General features: G+C 40.8%; 1 protein-coding gene across 1 annotated transcript in view; it reads left to right on the top strand.

Annotated features, from left to right (window-relative positions):
- ttc7a (tetratricopeptide repeat domain 7A) overlaps positions 1-23,502 on the top strand; it is a 72,180-nt gene that overhangs the window by 13,413 nt on the left and 35,265 nt on the right. Inside the window, exons 6-16 of the mRNA XM_042010306.1 lie at positions 1,277-1,401; positions 4,090-4,168; positions 4,399-4,568; positions 7,066-7,129; positions 7,275-7,412; positions 9,915-9,998; positions 10,756-10,860; positions 17,553-17,670; positions 18,947-19,004; positions 20,567-20,639; positions 20,753-20,913. Of these exons, the coding sequence (XP_041866240.1) occupies positions 1,277-1,401; positions 4,090-4,168; positions 4,399-4,568; positions 7,066-7,129; positions 7,275-7,412; positions 9,915-9,998; positions 10,756-10,860; positions 17,553-17,670; positions 18,947-19,004; positions 20,567-20,639; positions 20,753-20,913 (1,175 nt within the window). The remainder of the gene's footprint in view (positions 1-1,276; positions 1,402-4,089; positions 4,169-4,398; positions 4,569-7,065; positions 7,130-7,274; positions 7,413-9,914; positions 9,999-10,755; positions 10,861-17,552; positions 17,671-18,946; positions 19,005-20,566; positions 20,640-20,752; positions 20,914-23,502) is intronic.

Raw genomic sequence — 23,502 nt, 5'->3', positions numbered from 1 at the left:
TCTACATGACTAGATGTCATGTAGACGTGGTGAAGACGACTTGCTTAAATTCAAACTGTGTCAGGAAGAAAGAGGATTTAAGTGACCTTGAATGTGGCATGGTTGTTGGTCTGAGTATTACTGGGATTTTCACACACAACCATCTCTAGGGTTTACAGAGAATGGTCTGAAGAAGAGAAAATATCCAGTGAGCAGCAGTTGTCTGGACCAGAATGTCTTGTTGATGTCAGAGGTCAGAGGAGAATGGGCAGACTGGTTGGAGATGACAGAAAGGTAACAGGAAGTCAAAAAGCACTGGTCCCAACCAAGGTCTGCAGAACAGCATCTCTGAACACACAACACGTCCAACCTTGAAGCAGATGGGCTACAGCAGCAGAAGACCACACCAGGTGCCTCCTGTCAGCTAAGAACAGGAAACTGAGGCTACAATTCACACAGACTCACCAACACTGGACAATAGAAGATGGAGAAACGTTGTTGGTCTGATGAGTCTCCATTTCAGCTCCACGTTCAAATGCTAGGCTCAGAATTTGGTGGAAACATCATGAAAACATGGATCCAGCCTGACTTGGATCAATGGTTCATGCTGCTGATGATGTAATGGTGTGGAGGATATTTCCTTCCCCACTTTGGGCCCCTTAGTACCAACATAGTCTGGTTTAACAACCACATGACCTCAGTGTAGCATCTTCTGATGCTACTTCCAGCAGGATAATGCACCATGTCACAAAGCTCAGATCATCTCCAACTGCTTACTTGAACATGACAATGGTTTCACTGGACTCCAACGGCCTCCACAGTCACCAGATCTCAGTTCAGTAGAGCAGCTTTGGGATGTGGTGGAACGGGAGATTCTCATCATGGATGCAGCCGACAAACCTGCAGCAACTGTGTGATGCTGTCATGTCAATATGGAGAAAACCTCTGAGGAAGGTTTCCAACACCTTGTTCAATATATGATGCCAAGAATTAAAGCAGTTCTGGAGTAAAAAAGGTTTCCAACCTGGTACTAGCAAGGTGGACCTGATAAAGTAGCCAGTGATTGTAATTATTTAATTTAGAATATTTTGCATGCACCGTAACTTTTACTGAATTAGTTTTACGCTTGCTTTTCAGGTTAAGTTCTGACTACATCCTCCTCCATCTGATCCTGACACACTGACGTCATTTGTGTTCATTCAGTCCATTTAGATGAATGGTCTACTAAAGCAGCAGTTAAAAAGCAAAGAACAAAAATACACATGTTACCAATTATTTCTTGTGGCTGTATTTTCAGGTGGTAACAACACCGCATCCCAAGACAACCAAAACCAGCCTCCTTCATTCAGCTATGGATATGGACCTGGGCTACTTCCTGCAGGCTGCTCTACAGAGTGCTTACCTTTGTTTGCTACAAAGAGGGTGAGTGTCTGCCTCCTGATGAGTCTTATATTTGTTTTATAGTTTTTTTTTTCAGTATTCATCTCTTAACTCATTTGAGGCAAAGATAACTGTCTGCTCATTCACCCAGTTTGTTTTAGCTTGAAGATGAAGAGAAGAAATTAGGTGAAAACAAGCTTTCTTGCTTGCAGCAGAGATACTTCTATATTAATCCAGCAGGTGGCAGCGTTGTACCAGAACATGGATCAACGTCTAAATTAATCTCTGTTCAAGTTTATCTATTGCAAACTGTAACCCCAAGAAGACTGTAAGGTTCAGATTTGCATTTCTCTCTTGTATTTTGAGGTAAGTATTAAAAAGATGTAAAACACACAAGTATTTGAGGTAAACCAATCAATGCAAGAAATATTTTCTTTATATGCTAAGCCTTTGTTCATCCCAGTCTTTTATCATAAAGTATGTAATAATAGGAGTGCCACCAAAACAAATCTGTTATAGAATAAGGAAATATATGAGGAGTAACTAAGGAATTATTGAAGTTATTATAATACAAATGCAGTATTGGATTGCATGTATATTTTGTTGTCAGGGCAGACTTTATTGTAATCTTTTAAAGTTATCTGCTCTCTTATTTCTAAATGAAAATTGATCCTTCAAGTAAAAAGAAGGAACATAAATAAAGAAAAACGAACCAGACATCTTAGCAAAGAAACTATTTTAACTGGATTTTTTAGGCACCTATTATTTATTACTCATCATTTGTTGCCATATTTTCAGGATGCATCTTTAAAAAATACCAAAGGTAACTCAAGCCGACAAATAAAATAAAATGTTTTGGTTCATTTTTTCCCACCACTTATTAGCTGTAAACTTGGCATAATTTAATGTGGAGTATGTCCTAAAAAATGAGTAGGAAGTGGACAAGTGGAGGGAAAAGGAAGAAATGTCAGACATAAAAAGTTACTAACAGTAGATCATTGACTGTATCTTAGAAATTATGTCCTTTTGGACCTGAAAAATGCATCTGAACCTTTAGTTGATTCAAGTACTGTTCACTGAAGCCTCATCAGACATTCTTAATGAAGGAAAATGGCGAGAAAAGGTTGCGGTAGGCCAAATGACACAAGAACTGGACTGAAAGTCAGTCTGATGGAGAAGGGATCCTCCCCAGAGCTCAGACCTCCAAAGTACTGAAGCAGTTTGGGATCTTTTGGACAGAGAACAGAACAAAAGGATGAAAACATCCAAAGAAGATGTTTTAAAGGCCTTCAGGAAGCCTGGAGAACCACTCCTGAAAACCTAAAGAAATACAATCATGCTGAAATACATCATGCTGAAATACATCATGCTGAAATACATCATGCTGAAAGCTGCGTTTGCTGGACAGAAATGACCATAAATAACTACTGGAAGAAAAGAGGCACATTTCCACTTTCACCGATAATATAGCGTTGATGTCAGATTAAAAACCAGGGGACATGATTGTGAATACGCAGGTGAACACAAACATTTTGGATCCTTTTCTCATTCTCTAAATTAAGTCTACGTTTGATGATGTTGATTTTTCAGGGTTATAATGCATCTTTCAAAAAGTTTAAACCTTTTCTTTCTTGGAGACATTTTAATTCAAAGACAGGACCAGCAAGCAATCAGTCAATTTATGGTGAAAATTAAGAAAAAGAAAGAAAGTTTCTTTAAGAGGGTTCAGGCTGTGTTGGAGAATAATTCTGACTTTTAATAATAATATTAATAATATTGACTTTTAACCTTCTTGGAAATATTCAAAGTCTGTTTTTGCCTTATAAATGATGGGAGGCTCAAGACTTTTCCACAAAACTGGATCTCACTATATTTTTTCTATATATTATTTCTGACTTTTTTTATATATTATATATAAATAAATATATATATATATATATATATATTCACACTGTGATTTATTCATTTTTATTCCTTTTTTTTGTTTGTCTTTTGACAATTGTTTCATTCTCTAATATCATTGTTGTTTTCATTTTGTATTTACGTTCCCTTTTTCTTAATTTAGCACCAGCCAATCAGGTTTGAGCTTTGCCTGCTTCCTTTTTGGTGTACAAAGAGGTCACTTGTTACTTTTAGCTAATACGAGTGATGATTCAGCAAATTTTACGGATATATTGGTTATTTCTCAACTTAAGTTTGTAGAAACAAATTTTGGGATGCTTGATAACTCAGCTGGCTGGGAGGGCGCCCCCCATGTGCCGACGGAGGGTTTCCTCAGCTTCCAGTTGTGGCCAGGGGTCCGTTGCTGCATGTCATCCATCTTGTGCTAAAGTGCCCGAAAATCCCTTAAAAAGAAATAGTTCAGAGACAGATTTAGATGTACGGATTATCCGTATTCATGTTTATATGGAGAAATAAATGTGGAAATAGATGAAAAAGTATTTTTACGTTTTGTCATCTTTGCCATAATAGTTTATTCAGTTATTTATTTTCTGTATAATTCTTTTTTATTTACTTCTGTATAAATTTCCTCACATATATATATATATATATATATATATATATATATATATATATTCTATTTTTGTTACTCTCCTGTTGTTCCGTATAATTCTGGATTTCTGCCCTTTTCTAATACCCTTCATGTTTATCAGCCTCCTCTTGTTGTGTATCATTTTGTCTAATGTTGACAACCCATCCTTGCATTGATGTGCCCTGGCCGTGTCTCAGTCATCTTGCACAGGGGGCTCACCAGTTGCGCAGAGTGCTCAGGGTGGTGGAGTCACGAGGGTCTCAGAGCTTCAGGAAGGTGAGCGTCTCCACATGGACACACTCAGCACAACAAACTACATTAATCCTGTTATAGATTTACACCCGTTTATTTGGCAATTTATAGATTATTTCTAGTTTGATAAGTAAAAATGATATTATATTTATGTATATTTTAACTTGATAACTGTACTATTTGTGCCAACGTAATCAGGATTTACTGCATTAGTTAATGCAGTTGTACATTTATGCGCTATGTTTGCATCCTAGTCTGCAGCGAGGAAGCTTGCGCAGGTGTTGCTGAGCTCTGTGAGTGAGGACAGCTACTGGCCCCCTCTGGGCCCCCCACCCTCAGTCTGGCTTCACCGAGAGGGAGCTGCCGCCTCCAAAGACGCCATGTACCCCACTGTGAAACCACCACAACGTTACGGCATTGACGGGTTCGTATTGTCTTCGTTTCACCTCCCTTGTTTTCTGAGCCAGTTTATTTTTCAGTCTGACTTAATCCGATTATAACTTATATGACAGATGAAAAGAAAACTACAGAAAATAGAGAAGGACTGACTTTTCCACTAGTAGCACTAACATAACAACCAGCATCTTTCAATGCAGAATTAACCGAGGACCTGCTGATGAAACATTGTCTATAATGAATACCTGTTTCCTCCCTCATCTAACTCCTGAAAACCTTCCAGGAAGACTTCTGGGTTTCAAGTCCTGTCAGGGTTTTAACCCACCTTGCCTGTGACAGTGATATGTACATAAAGCAGTCTATCCCATTTTCATCACAACAGCGCCTCTTGAACTCTTAATATCCGTATGCAAAGCAGTCAGGACTCCAACATAATGCTCCATCTGAATTAGCTTTATTGGCTAAACATAAATGTATAAGTTTTGCTTAATATCCTCACTTTATATACCTCCCTTTAAAAAAAAAGTCAGCACCTGGATTTGACTAAGCCAAAAGGTAAGAATCTCCCATTGGATAACTACTGCATAGATGATGATGTTTCAGCTGCAGCAAGTTATTCAACTTTAGCGGATGCAGCCAGCAGCTTCTCATTTCTTCAACAACCAAGTCAGAGGACACATCCTGTGGAAAACCTGAGTCCAGGTTTACCCCGTTCCAGAGTGATGGAAGCATCAGGGTAGGAAGAGAGGCAGATGAAGTGATGCAGCCATCATGCCTAGTGCCTACTGTACAAGCCTGTGGGGACAGTCTATGATCTGGGGTTGCTGCAGTTGGTCAGGTCTAAGTTCTGGTCCAGGTTCTGCAACATTATGCATCCAAAGAATAAGGTCAGCTGATACCTGAATATACTGAATGATCAGATTATTCCATCTTCCCTGATGGCACAGCCATATTCCAAGATGAAAATGCCAGGATACATCTGTCTCAGACTGTGAAAGAGTGGTTCAGGAAGCACGAGACATCATTTTCACACATGGACTGGCCACCACAGAGTCCAGACCTGAACCCTGTAGAGCAGTGCTATTCAATTCGGTCCTACAAGGGCCGCAATACAGCAGGTTTTCCATATATCTCTGTTTCAACACACCTGCATCAAATTAATGGATCTAACAGCCAATCAAGTTCTGCACAATGACTAATTAATTTGAGTCAGGTGTGTTGAAACAGGGATACATGGAAAACCTGCTGGATTGCGGCCCTCGTAGGACCGAATTGAATAGCCCTGCTGTAGAGAATCTTTGGGATGTGTTAGAGAAGGCTTTGCTCAGTGGTCTGACTCTCCCATCATCAATACAAGATCTTGGTGAAAAATCAATGCAACTCTCAAATGAAATAAATCTTATGACTTTGTGGAAGCAAACAAAACTGTAGATGTAGGCCATATTTAAGCCAAACATGTTTGGCTTTCCGAGTGGATGCTCCTGGGATTTTAACTCCACATTTGATTTCTTAGTCCTGCAGAGACCACTCGGATACCACTAGAGGTCATTGTGTCTTTGATTAAAACCTGCTGCAGGTTAAAGTGACACAAAAGGTGGATGGCTAAAGTTTAGCTAAGGGATTATTACTTTATTTTTATTTTGTTTTTATGACAAAGTGAGGAGGTCATTTTAACTGATGTAGCAACCCAAGATTTTTATTTCCAGATTATATAGTATGTGACTAATGCAGGTAGGTAACGTGAACTCAGTTATGTTGTGGGAAGGAGTATTAATCCTACGTTTTACATAAAATGTCATCAAAGGTTTGCAGGATATAGTATAAAAAGTGTAAAATAGCATCAAACATAATATGGCACAGAAATCTCTAAAGAGACAAAACGGTTGTCTGGTCAGGACAGTGATCTGCATCACCACATTGCTGCTTCATTTCTACATTTTGCTCCGTGCAGGGATCCTGCGCTGGTTGCTCAGACCCTATGAGCTGTACTTAGTCACCACTACATGACTAATCCAGCCCACACAATCATAAAGATCTAATACATGTCTGAGATTAGAAGGAGTGGAGGAACAGGAGAGTTCCCCAGAGAAATCACTGTAAGTCAGTATTGTTCATGGCTTTTGTCATCACTCATTTATTGAGAATATATAAATAAGTTATGTTTTGATCAGTATTTCCTTTAATATAAGACACTGCAGACTCGATAGGGAACAGAGACTAAGGAGATGATGGCTGCTAGAGTTAGCTGAAGTGTGTGTGTCATCTGAGATGATGCTGTATAGTGATACATCCAGGGTGGCTGGTGTGGTGTTACAGCCCCACAGGTGAGACAGAAACCAGACACTCCTGACAGTTCACCTTTGGACTATCTTTGTGTGTGTGTGTGTGTGTGTGTGTGTGTGTGTGTGTGTGTGTGTGTGTGTGTGTGTGTGTGTGTGTGTGTGTGTGTGTGTGTGTGTGTGTGTGTGTGTGAAAGTGATAAACTTCCTGTTTTGTTCCATTTCCTGTTTTCTGTGTCCCGGCAGGTGCTTCTGTCCGCAGGACGTGGTAGAGGAGGCCGTGTTGCTGCTGCTCATCACTGAGTCCATGGTGAGACACACACACTAATACAAAGGCTGGCTCCTCGCAGTCTATTTCCAAAGCACAAGGGGAGTAAATGCAGCAGGGACTGTATCTTCATAGCTTCCCTCATCTTCTTTGTCCACATCTTCATTCAGTGTTTCTGTCCATCCAGGCCAGTGGTGAGGCAGTGATCAGCCGTCTGCCAGACCAGGCCGAGGCCCGGGAGGCCAGCCTGCAAGATGCAGCCTCCGTCTACGACCTGCTCACCATCGGCATGGCCAGGAGGGGGCAGTATGCCATGATGTCTGAGGTGTGTTTACACACATTCATCCCTGCCCTATACTCACACATCGTGCTGGAGGTCGAGGAAGGTGGGGGTTGGGGGGCAAAGAATGAGAGATGAGACGTGCTTGTGAGAGCTTTGCCTTTGCCAAACTTTTTAATGAATGTCTTTATCACTTTGAGCGCAGGGATTATGTGTCTTTTTCTCTTTGCCTTTCTGTCTTTTCTTCATCTCTCAGCATCCGCCCTCCACACACACACAGTATTTCTTTTCCTGCTCCTTCCACCTTTCGTTCAGTGTTCCTCTGCAATTTTCTCACCTTTGTTTTACAAGCTCGGTTACCCCTCCTAATACGACCTCTACCCAGATGTGGGAAGTTGGAGAGGCGGAGTTGGGGAGGTTGTCTCGAATTAGGTTTGTCCACCCATCTGACTGATTCATAGATAGCATCACTCATTTTATATAGGAGACCACACACTAACACACTGTTGTAGGTCCACCTACACAGCTGGATTGATTTGTTGATATATGAGGATGGTATGGGCCATTTATTTGAAATTAAATGCCAGGCAGGCAGCGCAATGCATCTTCGATGTTAGGAATAAGAGTCTCATTGATTGATTATATACTTCCTGTTGCATTAATACATCCTTAAGTTATAAGCTGTAAATTTAACATAACTGTGATAACAAATATTAAACTGATATCACACAAATTTGTCTTTATGTCAATATAATGCTGGATTTCTCGTGTGTGTCCTGTTACTGTAAAAAAATCTGCATGGGGGGGAGATATTCGAGGCAATAACAGAGTATTCTGAGATTATCTTTAAGCTGTAATATACAAAGTAAATGACTCATTATGCTGAGTTTTGCATTAATATAAGTTTTATTTTTAGGTTATTATTGCTGATGCTTTAATTTATTTGCAGGAATTAATGGTTGCACTTCATAGAAAAACTTATTTTTTAAGTTTATTTTAACGTGACAATCAGGTGCCCATGTGTGTGTTGTGACATGCTTTGTGTTCCTCAAAATTGTGCATATCAAGTTTTTTTTTTTTACCTGAAAATACCTCTTAATAAAGACACTAAATTTATTTTATTTTATTTTATTTTATTTTATTTTATTTTATTTTATTTCGGGTAAGTGAAGAGGGATGTCTAAATACAGTCTTGATTTACCACATTTCTCTCCAGCAGCTAGTCCTGGTGACTAACAGCCTTGTTGACTAGTTGCTAGCCATCAGGATTTCGCTGCTAATGACTAACGCCTGGTTGGACAGTCAGGCTCTGTTCCAGACAAGCACAAGCTCACTTAGCTGGACTAAGTCCTGGCTAATAACATTCAATGCTTGCTTACTTTGTCAACATATCCCAGCTCGCAGTTAGCACCTAGTGCTAACAGTTAGTGCCCACTGGTTTCGCTATGGCAGACCTCGGTTGCTCTATAGCACTTGTGCTTGTGCTAGCTTCTTGGTTCCTTATAGCACATACAAAATATCTATCCCCAACACTGGTGGCTGATTTTACTTAAGATATGGAGTAACGCATGAAAAAAGATGTAATTATTAGCAAAGAGCTGCTTTGAGATATTTGTCTTAAATGAGTGAAAAAAAAATGATAAAATTACAATGCTAAGTACTTTAGTAAAGTTTTACTGTGCTGAAACTTATTATTTGATGTTTTTGACTAAAATCCTGGGTGGTGAGCTATAAACTTGATACTGGCATGATGTACATTGTCATGACTAGTATACTTAGCAACCATTGCCCATTTAAACACCCAGAGAACTTTTTTAAGGTCACCCTCATGTGCAGTAACAACTTCAGTTTTCCAAATTACAGTTTGGCTGTTTCTCAGTTCCAGATTTAAACAGGGGTTAAATAGGGATTTGTAATGGTTTGGAGCCTCATGAATGGTCAGCACTGTTATCAACAGAGACAGACAGTGCCACATTGCTTTTAAAAGAGCAACAACCATCATTGAAACATTACAATCCCCACACCATTCAGCTCAGTCGTGCATTCAAAGAAAATCTACAGCATGCTCAGGACTAACATTAGTTACATAGTCCTCAAACTCTTATTTGATTAGCTTCCACTTAGGCTGAAAATGTGCTTTGGCTCTATACAACAAAGGATTTTGTCTGCTTGTCAAATGGCCAGCAGCATTTCCAGGAAGAGCATATTATTAATATGATTCAGTCATAATATGAGGTAGGCCTTGTTCATGCTTCTGCATGACTGGCAACATCGACTGAGCGGCACCCCACACATATCAGTCACATTATTTTGTACTGAAACAGCAAGGAGTGGGTGGTGACTGGTGACTGACAAGCAATTTCAAGTGACAAAGATGTGGCCAGAAACAGTGGGCAATCACTTGAATTATGCTGTAAAAGAAGAAATAGGTAGTAGAAGCATTTCCTACACCGGACCGCATGGTCACTAACGTGTAATCTGCTCAATCATCATACCTGTGCAAAGTTTATAGCCAAAACATGTATGTGTGTCTGAATTTCTCCTCAGTGTTTGGAGCGAGCCATGAAGTTCTCATTCAACGAGTTCCACCTCTGGCACCAGCTGGGCCTGTCACTCATGGCGGCCGGGAAGGTGAGCTCATTTCTCCTTATATATCACACCACACCCTCACACACAGCACACCACACCCAAACGAAACATCTAACTTCTGCTATGCCTCTTCACCTCTGTGCTCTCTCCTAACCCTTATGTCCACACGTGCAACAAATAGCTTCACAGCGAAGCACTCTGGCTGTTTCTTGTGGCAAATAAAATGAATGAATGTTCCTCAAATGATTAATACGTGTGGATTTCTTAAGCCTCTGATATATCTTTTATCTATGTGAATTGTGTGGTGTCTACATGGCAGCGTACTCTTGTATTCTTGAAGAAAAAGCAGGTATAACTCAGATATCTCTCTTTCTCTCTGTCCCTCTGAGTGGGTGTGTCCATGTATGTGACAGAAAAATTGATCTGGGTTTCAGGATAAAGTGACACTGCAGATCAATGGAGATCTCTCTAAATAGTCTGCTCCCTAGAAGGATGGGGGGGCCGCCTCAGTGTCGTCAGATCCTCTTCTATTTAGGGCCGTCCCATGTGTGTGTGCATGTGTGTGAGCACATGTGCATGCGGTTCATTAATGATTGACCTACATGTATCAAGTGACTGTGTGTCTAAATAGGTCTATTAGGGCTGTGTAAGGACAGTTAATGTGCGTTTAATACACTCACTTAAATGCAGTCCACGTCGTCTGCGGCTGCATGACAACTGGCTGCTGTTTCACATGAATCACAATTTGTCACTGGCATTTATGACTCTCTCTCTCTGTGCATGTGTGTGTGTTTTTCAGGGGGTTGGTGCTGTGTCTGTATTTAAAGAGTGTGCCAGGATGAGACCAGAGGACCCTTCATTGCCCCTGCTGGCTGCCAAAATCTGTATTGGTGAACTGTACTGGGTAAATACACACAGAATATCCAGCTACACTTGTAAACTATGAACATAGCGTGCAGACATTCACTGAAATTCACACATGGAGTTGAAAGTTCACACCTGAGGTAGTTACATAGGTTAATATGAGAATAATTTCCCAGACACAGACGTAGTTGCTTCAGGTTTATGTCAATATGCTCCTGTAGGTTGCGCTGTTGGCTATTGCAGTTTGCTATTCTTGCTAACTATCCTGTTTCCTGTACTCATTGGTACCAGACATCCTGTGGGTGGGACATGACAAATTAATATGTATTTTGCTCAGTCTCCCTTCCAAGTACCTACACATGTTATTCACCATTGAAAAGCTAAGCTTCTCGAGATTTGAATGATATATTTGAATGATTTATGGTATACCATTCCAGGCTGCAATCATATTTATAGATTTAGTAAACACTTATTTTAAACCACTTGCAAAGGCAATTTTTTTTAAGCCAAACTGTACTCCAGAAGCAACAAAAACAGTCCTGTTACATCAGCAGGGGACCAGTAAAGCTAGTCTAGTAAAATACCCTGTTTTAGGCAAAACTGAAGAAGGGATTCATCTCAGAGTTTCGAGATGAATAAAACACTGAGCAAAAGTACCACTTCCTCACAAAACAAAGTACATTTTCTCCTGATTATTTTTCTTTATTTTCTAAAGTGAAATGACCTGTTTTTTCACCTTTGCATTAGAAAAAAATCTATAATTTCCCTACCATTACAACTTGTGATGAAGTGTTAAGTGGAGAAGACAAAATATTTTCTTTCACTTGCCACAAAGGCCTTGAACTCTGTGTGTAGATTAGACAGCCAGATTCTCGTTCATCCAAGTCATGATATCCAACGCAGGGTGAGTCAACTCATCTGGACTGGGTTTAGTTTCTTCACGATGTTTTGCTCTTCAGTTCTGACAGAAATAGTGGGAGATGTTATTTAAGTAGCCTGTGAAACTACTGATGTTTAAAGTCTACGAATGTTGAGTCATGACTCACCTGAGGTTTCGTTAAAGGAACTGTTGTCAGTGGTTTCACTTCAGCCTAAGTGTGAATAGGTGTCATTATTCTGCTTGGATACCTAAACAGATATTACTGTAGGAGGGGGAGAGGTGATGTCTCAGTCGATGCAATGCAGTATGATAAGATACACTTTGTTGTAGTGCTGTTACATTAGCTAGTAGACAACACAACAGAACACTGTAATCTACAATACAACTACCCAACCACACAACAGAAATCCTAAACATGTTACACAATACCCATTTTGGGATTAAAATAGTCAAAACATTTGAAAAAAAGAATAAAGCATGATGCTATTGCACAACCCCCACAGCCACAAGAGCTATTTCACAATCCATGTGGCCATAAAAGACATTACATAAAAGTATTCATAATTTTGATAGAAATGGAGAAAATCAACTTTTTAAATGCTTCAACTTGCATATTGGAATGAATACATGATGATCTGATCTTGTCTGAGCACTGACTGCAGAGTCCTCCTCCGTTGAGTCAAGGTTTCTCTACTTTGACTTTTTGTGGTTCTCACAAGTGTCCTTTGTCATTAAGATGCAGGACCACAGCTGAGCCTTGGTCTGATGAGTTGAGCCACCTCTCTGTTGAGAGGTTGTTTGGTTTCTCCAGTGGAAAGCTCATGTTAGTCTTCACTGTGCTGATCTATATACATCAGGTGTGATTGGGTTTTAAAAAACATGGGTACTCTGGTTTGTCACTTTCCACAATAACCTGTTGCTGGGTTGATAGTTTAATCCAGCATCAGTGGATAACTGTTTTAGAGGCTCAACACTGACCATGGGCAGCCAACAAGCCTTAATTTTTCAGCGATAATGTGACCCACGTTGAGATTGACACACCAATCAGCCATACGATTGAACTCACCTACTTTATATTAGATAGTTCCCCTAATGCTTAAAGGCATCTGATCTATCAGGATGTGGATGGAAAGCAACCAAGAGTGTCTTAAAGTGTATGGTATGAGGAAGATAGCAATAAATCCTTTGGGTACTGTAAGTTGTGGGATGGGACCTTTCTCATTTGGGTTCACTTTCCACAGATCCCATCAGATCCCTTCCTGTGCAGTTTTTGCAGGGCCCACTGCCATCAATTTTATGCTTTACTATCGGTAGTCTGTGAACATGTTTGCTTATGTTGCAGGTATCAATGTTATGTTCATGTGAATGCCAAGTGAAGGTTTTTTCCAGCAGAACGTTGCAACATAATAAGAAAAAAACGGAACTTGACAAACTCCATCAGATAAAAAAGGGAAGGTAGAGAAAAAAAAAAAAAAAAAAAAAAAGTTGGGAGCCAATATTTTACATAATTTCTTCCTGTAATTTCCCTCCATCAGTTATCTTTGCCCTACTGAGCTGCTGTTGTTGTTTCTCAGAGAGGTTTAAATAAAGTCAAGTTAGCTCTGTCAGTTATTCTGAGAAAAAATTTAAACAAGTTGAAGAGGTTCTGATGTTATTTCAGTTGTCGAATCAATTAAAAAAAAATTCAGGGTTTTCCCAAAAAGCTTCAGTTTGTGCTGTTTGCACATGAGTGCCACCCAGTCTAATAACACATCACAACCTGTGTGTCAGATAAAACCTTCCTGCAGCTATTCTGAAATCATATTAAATTTCAGCTATCTAGATCTTGTCTTCTCTTCCACAGTTGACATTAACTGCAATTTCACAGGAAATTCTTCTAAGGTGGGTATTGGAAGCATCATTATATCTTTTTACATTCCTTTGCTTAGTGGGCGTCTGTCATCTACATTTTCACATCCTCAGTCAGACCATTGTTACCTGACGACTCAGAAGACTCATCAGCTCTGGAAAATGTCAGGAGCTGGCAGCTCATACTGACGAGTTGTGATCTGGCTCTGTCACAAGTTCAAATGAGCCCACAGAGTTCTGACACTACACTTAACAAACTTTGGCATGTGTCATAATTACTGTTAAATGCATTCACCAGTCATTTTATTAGGTCTACATTGCTAGGACCAGGTTGGACCCTTTTTTCCTCCAGAACTGCCTTAATTCTTGTTTCATAGAGTCAACAAGGCGCTGGAAATATTCCTCAGAGGTTTTGCTCCATATTGACATGACAGCATCACACAGTTGCTGCAGGTTTGTCGGCTGCAACCATGATGAGAATCTCCCGTTCCACCACATCCCAAAGCTGCTCTACTGGACTGAGATCTGGTGACTGTGGAGGCCGTTGTAGTCCAGTGAAACCATTGTCATGTTCTAGAAAGCAGTTGGAGATGATCTGAGCTTTGTGACATGGTGCATTATCTTGCTGCAAGTAGCATCAGAAGATGCTACACTGTGGTCATACAGGGATGGACATGGTCAGCAACAATGCTCTGGTAGGCTGTGCTGGTTAAACCAGGCCATGTTGGTACTAAGGGGACCAAAGTGTTCCAAAAAAATATCCCCCACATCCTTACACCACCACCAGCCTGAGGGATCAATACAAGCAGGATGGATCCATGTTCTCATGATGTTTCCACCAAATTCTGAGCCTAGCATCTGAATTTGGAGCTGAAATGGAAACTCATCAGACCAGCAACGTTTCTCCATCTTCTGTTGTCCAGTGTTGGTGAGTCTGTGTAAATTGTAGCCTCAGTTCCCTGTTCTTAGCTGACAGGAGACACCTGGTGTGGTCTTCTGCTGCTGTTGCCCATCATTCAAGGTTGGACGTGTTGTGTGTTCAGAGATGCTGTTCTGCATACCTTGGTTGGTACCAGTGCTTATTTGACTTCCTGTTGCCTTTCTATCATCTCCAACCAGTCTACCCATTCTCCTCTGACCTCTGACATCAACAAGACATTTTGGGTCAGACAACTGCTGCTCATTGGATATTCACTTAAATCCTCTTTTTTCTTTATTCTGATGCTCAGGTTGAACTTCAGCAAGTCTATATGTTAAAATGTATTGAGCTGCTGCCTTGTGATTGGCTGATTAACTATTTGTGTTAACAAGCAATAGAGCAGGTTTACCCAACTGAGTGGCTGGTGTGTGTATTTAGCTATTTTTCTCATTTATTAGATAAGACAGAGCATTAACATTAGAAGTAAGGCTAATTAAAAAAATATTCATCTCTTTTTACTTTAAAGTTTTGCATGCAGTAACCAGGATATTTTCTATACATAGATTTTAGTGTAAATGATTTGTTGTGTGCGGGGTGTTTATACTTGCCATTTTAGCAGCTTCACTCTGTTACTAATGTCTTTGAGTTTGACATCACGGTCAGACAGATATCACTGTTTTCTGACCCAGCTTTGATACTCCCGCTGTTAAAGGTCTGGGCAGGAGGGTGAAAGGAACAACAGCGGTATTTATCGGGAAGGCGGTGAGAGGGAGAGTGAGTTAGGAGAGGTGAGAGTGAGTCACACACACCAAGAGAAAGGGGTCAGATTAGAAAAGAGGAGCTGACGGGCGAATGGAGAGAGCACATCTGTCAGTGGCTGGAGATCATGGCAGGCCAGAGCCACTAAGGAGCTTACAGTATTAATCACAATGGGACACTACGGCCACAGTGCAGTGTTGCATTACATAAATGGGCCACCGTTATCCACCATCAGCTCCACCGGACAGTCTGGACTGTAATCTATTCAGCCACACTTTACTTTTTTACAGCAGTCCACTTCGCAGTGGGAGTTGTCATAGGAGTCCCGCTGATACTGAGGTAGATAAAACCCTCACAAGCTGCATGATTAGTGATCTGAAAGCAAAAGCTGCTTTTCTAAATTCTTGAAGAGCAGTTCTGCAGATGTGAGCTTTTCTCTCGACAACAGAGACTTGTTCTTCTTTCACAACATTCAGGAGAAGAGAAAAAAAAACATAATCCTCCTAAGATGTGCACAGACGGGTTGTTCATTTAAATAACTGGCTATTGTGTGCAGGCTTTAAACTAGCAGGAACTGGATTCAGAGAAAGAGGCAGAGATAAAGAGCAGAGCAGGAAGATGAAGGGGAGGGTGTCAGAGCAGTGGGCTCGCTGTTGCACTGACTTGCCGTCAAATGCATCACCCCCCTCTCTTTCTTTTGCTTACGCCCACCTACCCACCTGCCCACCTGCGATCTGCCATACCTCACACGGAGTGACACACTTTTCCCCAACTCAAAGCACCTTGGCCCGGCTCAGCCACGCAACGCCAGCAGTCCACTGTTGCGCATGTGGGCGAGCATGTGTGTCCTTCAGCTAACTCCGTGCTGTCCTTCAGTCGAATCTGTTCGGACTGTCCTCACACTAAACACACACCAGGCTCAGCCATCAGTACTTCAGTTCTTGCTGCATCATTTGCTGCACGGTGCTGCTAATTTGTCATGCACTAGAGGGTGTAGCAAGTCCTTATATTACAATATCTCAGTGAATCCTGAAAGATTTTTGTATGCGCAGAGTAATTTGGATTTTCACCTGCCTTTAGAAACAGTGCTGAGAAAAAGTTTTAGATGATTCATGTCCATCCTGCTCACACAAAGATGCAGCAAGACATAAAGAACTATGCTGACTAAAAAAAAAACAAAATTGTAAACTACATTTAACCAGTAATGGGCTAGACTCTCTTTTCCCTTTAGAACTGCCTTAATTCTTGTTTCATAGAGTCAACAAGGCGCTGGAAATATTCCTCAGAGGTTTTGCTCCATATTGACATGACAGCATCACACAGTTGCTGTAGATTTGTCGGCTGCATCCATGATGAGAATCTCCCGTTCCACCACATCCCAAAGCTGCTCTGTTGGACTGAGATCTGGTGACTGTGGAGGCGGTTGGAGTCCAGTGAACTCATTGTTATGTTCTAGAAAGCAGCTGGAGATGATCTGTGCTTTGTGACATGGAGCAATATCCTGCTGGAAGTAGCATCAGAAGATGCTACACTGTGGTCATAGAGGGATGGACATGGTCAGCAACAATACTTAGCTAGTCAGTGTGCTACATTGGCCCTAAGGGAATGTTGAAATGGAGACTGTTCTCAGCTGACAGGAGGCACCCGGTGTGGTCTTGTGCTGCTGTAGCCCATCTGCTTCAAGGTTGGATGTGTTGTGTGTTCAGAGATGCTAGTCTGCATACCTTGGTTGGAACCAGTGATTATTTGACTTCCTGTTGCCTTTCTATCATCTCCAACCAGTCTGCCCATTCTCCTCTGATCTCCGACATTAATAAGACATTCTGGTCCAGACAACTGCTGCTCACTGGATATTTTCTCTTCTTCAGACCATCCTCTGTAAACCCTAGAGATGGTTGTGTATGAAAATCCCAGTAGATCAGCAGTTCCTGAAATACTCAGACCATCAACCATGCTACGTTCAAAGTCACTTAAATCCTCTTTCTTCCTCATTCTGATGCTCAGTTTGAACTTCAGCAAGTCATCTTCACCACGTCTACATGACTAAATAGACTGAGTTGCTGCTGTGTGATTGGCTGATTATATATTTGTGTTAACAAGCAATTGGGCAGGTGTACCTAATGAACTGCCCGGGAAGTGTTTGACAGATGTCTCCACAGAGCCCTGATCACATTATTAGTTTGGTTTAAAATTTCACCTAAAATTTATTTTTCCCCTATCTTACTTTTCTTGTAAATTAAAAAAAGTGCACATGATTAGGTTTATATCACATTTGAACATCCTTCAGAAGCTAACCAATTCTGTGTTTATGTGTGTTCCTGTCCAGTTCAAGGAGGCTGAAGCTCTGTCCCAGAGTGTGGTATCTATGGGGGAGGAAGCAGAGGCATTTTTACCCAGGGCCTACCTGGCTCTGGGACTCTGCTTCAGTCACCAGGCTTCTGAAGGTAAGGGAATATAAACTGACATGAGAGTAGCAGCATGTTTAGATGGCACTAGGTACAGCGGAGTTGAGCTACAGGTAGCATTCAAATAGACCACTGTCCTTATCCCAATATAAGTCAGTTCAAGCAGACATAACACATTTGCATGTACTGTTTGTTTTTCAGCTTGCATACATTATTAAACATATTTGAGCAATCCTTAACAGCCTTTTTCATTCTCTTGTATTCAAATATGGTTACAGATAAATGAAGAGATATTCAAATATCACATGACTGAAGTCCATTTTTGAACAGAAATGTCCTCATTCATATGATGTTTTTCCTGTCCTTATATAAACTAATTACAGTCTGTGGATCCACTGGGCTTGTGTCAGTGGAGTAGCTTTCCTCCATTTCATACTTATGAGTTTCCTAACAATCAGTAACACTATATGAAGTATATATCTTTGTTATTTCTCTATAGCACTCTTTTCTATAGCAGTTTCAGTTCTCCCCATCTATAACACACCAGTGTCTGAATAGCTGGACAGTCCCAGAGGACATGGGAACGATCTCCTCCCATGCCAGAATTCCTCCTGTCTACGTGCATTTTAAAAGTCCAATTTTGGCTGGACAAATATAGTGCATGAATACTGTGCATGAATACTGGGACAAGGACAGTGGTCCCAGTAAATATCCAGGTTGACCTCTAATCATAGCTAAACTCAACTTACTGATTTTCAGAAGAGAACGTAAACACTGGTTTATTTTAACTATGACCAAACTCCTGTAAAGTTTTAGTTTTGCCGCCATGGGTTAACCAGGTTAGGAATAAACTACATATTTTTCTGGGTGCTCCCATTCCTTTCACGTTCCATGATTATTTTTCTGTTAGCCCTGTGATTGACTGACCAACTCTTTAGGGCAGGGATCACCAACTCCCAACCTCTTGAGCCAGTGTCCTGCAGGTTTCCAATATGTCCATACTGCAGCACACCTGACTCAAATAATGAGTCGTTAAGAGGCTGGTGCAGACCTTGACAAGCTGTTGGAGAACTAATTCATTTGAACCAGGTTTGTTGCAGCAGGGATGCAGTGAAAATCTGCAGGACACTGACTTAAGAGGTCTGGAGTTGGTGATCCCTGCTCTAGGGTATACCCCTTCTCTCAGTGGAATAGACTTTCCCACTCCCTGCTCCACCATACCTGGAGAATAGATGGATGGATTTATTCAAATCAAGATGGTGTTCTCAAAAATGTAAAAGAATATGGTTGAAGCTTGATCTTGTTCTCTCTGCAGCGACGCTGAAAGCAGATCGGAATGAATTCAACAAAAAAGCACTGCAAGCTTTAAACAAGTATGTCACCATATCTTTTTTTTCTTTCATTCTCTTGCATTTTTTCAACATACTTAAATGTAAACATGCATACATACGTGCTTATCGCAACAACATTTAAACCTCTGACAGGTGTAGTGATTACTTTTGGTTACTGTGCCATTTTAGTCTGTTTTTACTTTTACTTTTTCAATCAAAATGAATAGTCGCATTGTTCTGTGTCATTAGAAAACCAGGTCACACAGATGTAGGAAACAACTCTTTAATGGTATGTCTTGCTTTTAAAATGATTTATACCTGCTTAACAATAACCTTTTGGTTTCAGTCACCATGCTAGCATACTGGTGTTGTGTTGAAACGTGTTACCTAGTTTTACGCTGCCAAAAATAGTTAGCTTAAAGTTCATTAATCCACATATATGTGGATTAATGATCTTTAAAGAAACCAAAGATCTTAAGAAATAAGAAATCCTTGACTTACAGCGTTGGGTCTATGCAAGTGTGGATGCCAAAACTCCGCCATATGACATGTGACCCACAAGGAAATTGCTGTAATCTATCTGTAGGCCGGCTCCTCATATTTGGACCATTTCTGGCCCACACAACACTTGCGGTAATCCATGTCCAAGCCGACAACTGACATCTACATAACAATTGCCAGTGCTGTAACTGAGCCACCTGTGCCAAAAGTAGCCAGGATTAGGCCCAAACGTGTCTATCTGGGAAAGAGTGATGCACATAAAAGACAACACCCTCACAATTAGGAGTCTGTTGGTAAAGAATTAAAGAGTTAAAGAATTAATTAAAGAATACCTGAAATCAAGGAGAACTAAAGGGAGAACCACTGAAGAACTGAGCTGATGAGTTACTGATACTAACTATCCTAACACTCAGAAGTTTGTCATAAAAATCTAACAATGACCTTTTTAATACTGGAATAGTAAACAGGACTAAAAACAGGAACAATTGCTCCAGGTGGGTTATAAATTATACCACACACTGTCTAACATAAAGGGACGCTGTGTTTTATGATGCCAGAGAAGCCTGGGTGAACAAAGGAAGGCAAATCAAAAGAGAAAGATGAACTATTTGGTTTAAAAATGAAGACTCACAGTAAACAGTTTCTGTCTCTTTGGAGCTGGATCTGTCACCATTCTGTCACTTTTGCTCACTCAGTCTGGTGAACAAGCACCATGGCAGGCTGCTGCTAATGGAAGCTGTAACCCAGCTGCATGGAGGGGACTGCTCTCTGCTATCAGTCTCACACGTTTTGACTTCTGCATCCTATCAGGAAGGTTTTTTTTTCAGTACAGATCAGCTCAGAGAAGCTGTGGACTTTGTGTCCATAAAAATAATTCAGAGTGAAAAGACATATGAACACTGCTCCATTTGATTTTATGGGAATGATTAAAAACATTCAACTGATCAGTAACTTTTCAAACCCACTCTTTAATAAATAGTTAGTAAATAACACAATCTTTTAATTACCCTTTAATGTTGCTTTACCTTCACTGACATGCAAGTTTATTCAGTTCAAATCAACTGGTTTTGACCCAGTATGGGTTCTTTGTCATTCCTCCACAGAGCTCATTCACTAGACCCCCAGGATTCCCAGATTTGTATGTATCTGGCTCTGCAGCTGGCTCTTGTCCGACAGGTACTAGCAAACAAATGACAGTGGTTTCATAGTGTTTACGATCAAGAGCAGATATCTTATCAAGGACAAACTACCGTAAGTTTTACCTGAAATAAATGTTATGCATCTGTCAGGTATCAGCAGCCATGGAGCCCCTGCAGGCAGCTTTATCACTCCGCGGGGATGACTTGCACTCCCTCCACCTGCTCACCCTGCTGCTGAGCGCCCAGAAGCATCACCGTCATGCCCTGGACACCTTGGGCCTGGCCCTGAGCCAGCACCCTGACAACTTCAAGTAAAACCCACTACACCATCCCACTCACACATGAAACAGAAAATGTTGGCGGAAGTGTCGGTGAATTGAGTACAAGGCAAATCGATCGCTGCACTTCTGAAACTTTGTGTGATACTTTTTGTAAGTTTGTGAGGAGGAGTAGCCCCAGTGAGTCGTGCAGCGAGGATCTGTCCTCACACCAGCCCTCTCAGCAGGGATTGGGTGTCCCAGCTCCACTATGTTGGAGGCCAAGCACACTCACACACTCACACACTTGAAGCCTTATTTAGACGTGCCATAGTGGAAGTCTGCATTGCAGTACCTTTGCCTCTCTTACACCCTTACCCTTTTACACTGCAGCTCTGACCCCAGTCTACTGCTGTTTTTGTGACAGAAGGGGCTCGTCCTAACACATAAACCCACCTAAATGCTTCATGAAGCAGGTTCAGACAGGTTAAATTAACATAAACCCAGAGACTTTAAACACTTACAACTGAAGTTGTAAGTAATAAATTAACAATTATTAAATAGTAATAAATAAGTAAATAGTAAATCATAAATAATGCCAGTATTTTTATTAGAATCCAGCAAACGCTGTTCATAGATTTCATCTACAGATGTGATTCTACTTACTTGTCTGCAGAAACACCTAAATATGCTCATTAGCTGTGGAGGAAGGTCTGTTGTTTCAGACACAGACAACATTAGCTGTCAAGGCCAATTATTTCACACTAACAATCCTATGGAAGCATGTTGCATCATCTTTCTGATCTGCTCCCACTCTGTGTTTCAAAGCTCTGCAAGCATTTCGTAATACAACCATTTGGGGTCAGTGTTGGCTTCCACGGCCTCAGCGCTGACAGATGGGTTACATTCATACATCAAGAGGCAGAGGAAATGCAGAAAAACAAGATAAAAATGGATGAAGTAACGAAGGACACAGGAGCCTGACAGAGGGAAGAAAAGACAGGGATAGAGTGGGTGTCTTTTATAATTACACAAGCTCTACCAATCAGTGCTGTATCTACAGCTGGAAGATTAAGTCTGCTCTGTCTGTCTAGAAAATACAATCAAACACTAAGAGACATTTACACACACTTGCACCTCCTCCGTGAAGACACTTGACTGCTTTGACCCATTTAAGAGCTCTTTTCCAGGCTCAGCCAATCACATCACTCTTTGCACCAGGAATCCCCATCACCCCGGTAACCATGAGGTCATACGGGTAAAGCAGGCAGCATCAGTTGTTGTTTCTAAACTGTTGTTACGGATCGGCAAAGAGGTGTTGAGTCAGGAAGAAATAGAGGCAGATACAAATCTTTGTACTTTGCTGAATAAAACATATGAGTAGAAATGGATTGTTATCGGAAATGCATCAAATGTAACATTAACTTGAAGATTCATCATTCTGTACGATTTCCAAGAACTTTACTGATACACCAGTTACACCTGTTTGACGTGAACCAACAGATTGAGCGATAGTGTATACCTGTGTGCATTGAAATTAAGTTCTGCACACATATCAAACTCAAAACAAAAACACACAAAGATGCCAAGATGTGCAGGCATGAGTGTAAGTAAAGCATTAAAACGTGGTGCCCTGCTTCTTCAGCCTGTAATAATGGACCATAATGAATTAGATTTATATAGCACTTTTCATCCACTCTTCATTTATAGCTACATGTGTAGCCACAGCTACCCTGGGGCAGACTGGTTGAAACATGGCAGCCAATCCGAACCAACGGCCTCACCCACCATTTATACGCCAACAATGCCAGCGTTAGCATTTTTGGCATATAAATGGTTGTATCCTCCTTGGAGGCCATGAGGATACGACGACAGACTGACTGGGGATGCGGGATTCAAACCCCCAAATTTCCAATCAGGGATGACTCACTCAGATAGAGGGTGCATTTCGGGCTCCAGTGAACATCAGTTAGCCAACATAGCATAAAAAAGCAAGTTTCCATTTTTTGCAGATGATACAGTCCTCATCATCTACACCAAGCCTGGCTCTCTCTCAGTTTCTGTTAACATAGTATAGTTGATTTTTATGATTTAAAACTGGTTGTGAATGCAACTAAAACATAAATATATGTTGTTCTCAAATTAAAAGTCAAAACCATGGAACCTTCCTGGACTCACTACTTCACAAGGTCAACTTATTGAAGCGGTATTAGAGTACACATACCTTTTATTTTAATGGAAAATACCCTCCTTTTACGGCGCATATTCAGCAGCTGGTAAAACAACTTAGACTAAAACTGGGTTTTTACTTTAGGAATAAATCCTGCCTTTCCTTTGAGGGTAAAAAGAAATTGGTGGCTGCTGCTTTTAAGTCATTGCTTGACTATGGTAATGTTATTTATATAAATGCCTCCCCTAAATGCTTGCATGCCCCTAATACAGTTTACCATGGTGCTCTGAGGTTCATAACATACAAAGCTCTTAACATCGCTGTTTTTTTATGCTTGTGTTGGTTAGTATGACTAATTTATAAGAAGACAGAAGCATTGGTTTGTTCTCATTTATAAGTGTCTCCTGTGTCTGCTTCCCTCGTTTCTTCAAATGGAATATCTTTAATAGGTAAAATCTCCAATCACAACACAT

The sequence above is a fragment of the Melanotaenia boesemani genome, chromosome 16, assembly GCF_017639745.1.
Source record: "Melanotaenia boesemani isolate fMelBoe1 chromosome 16, fMelBoe1.pri, whole genome shotgun sequence".
Taxonomy (NCBI): Eukaryota; Metazoa; Chordata; class Actinopteri; order Atheriniformes; family Melanotaeniidae; genus Melanotaenia; species Melanotaenia boesemani.
This window is presented reverse-complemented; position numbering and strand designations above follow the sequence as displayed.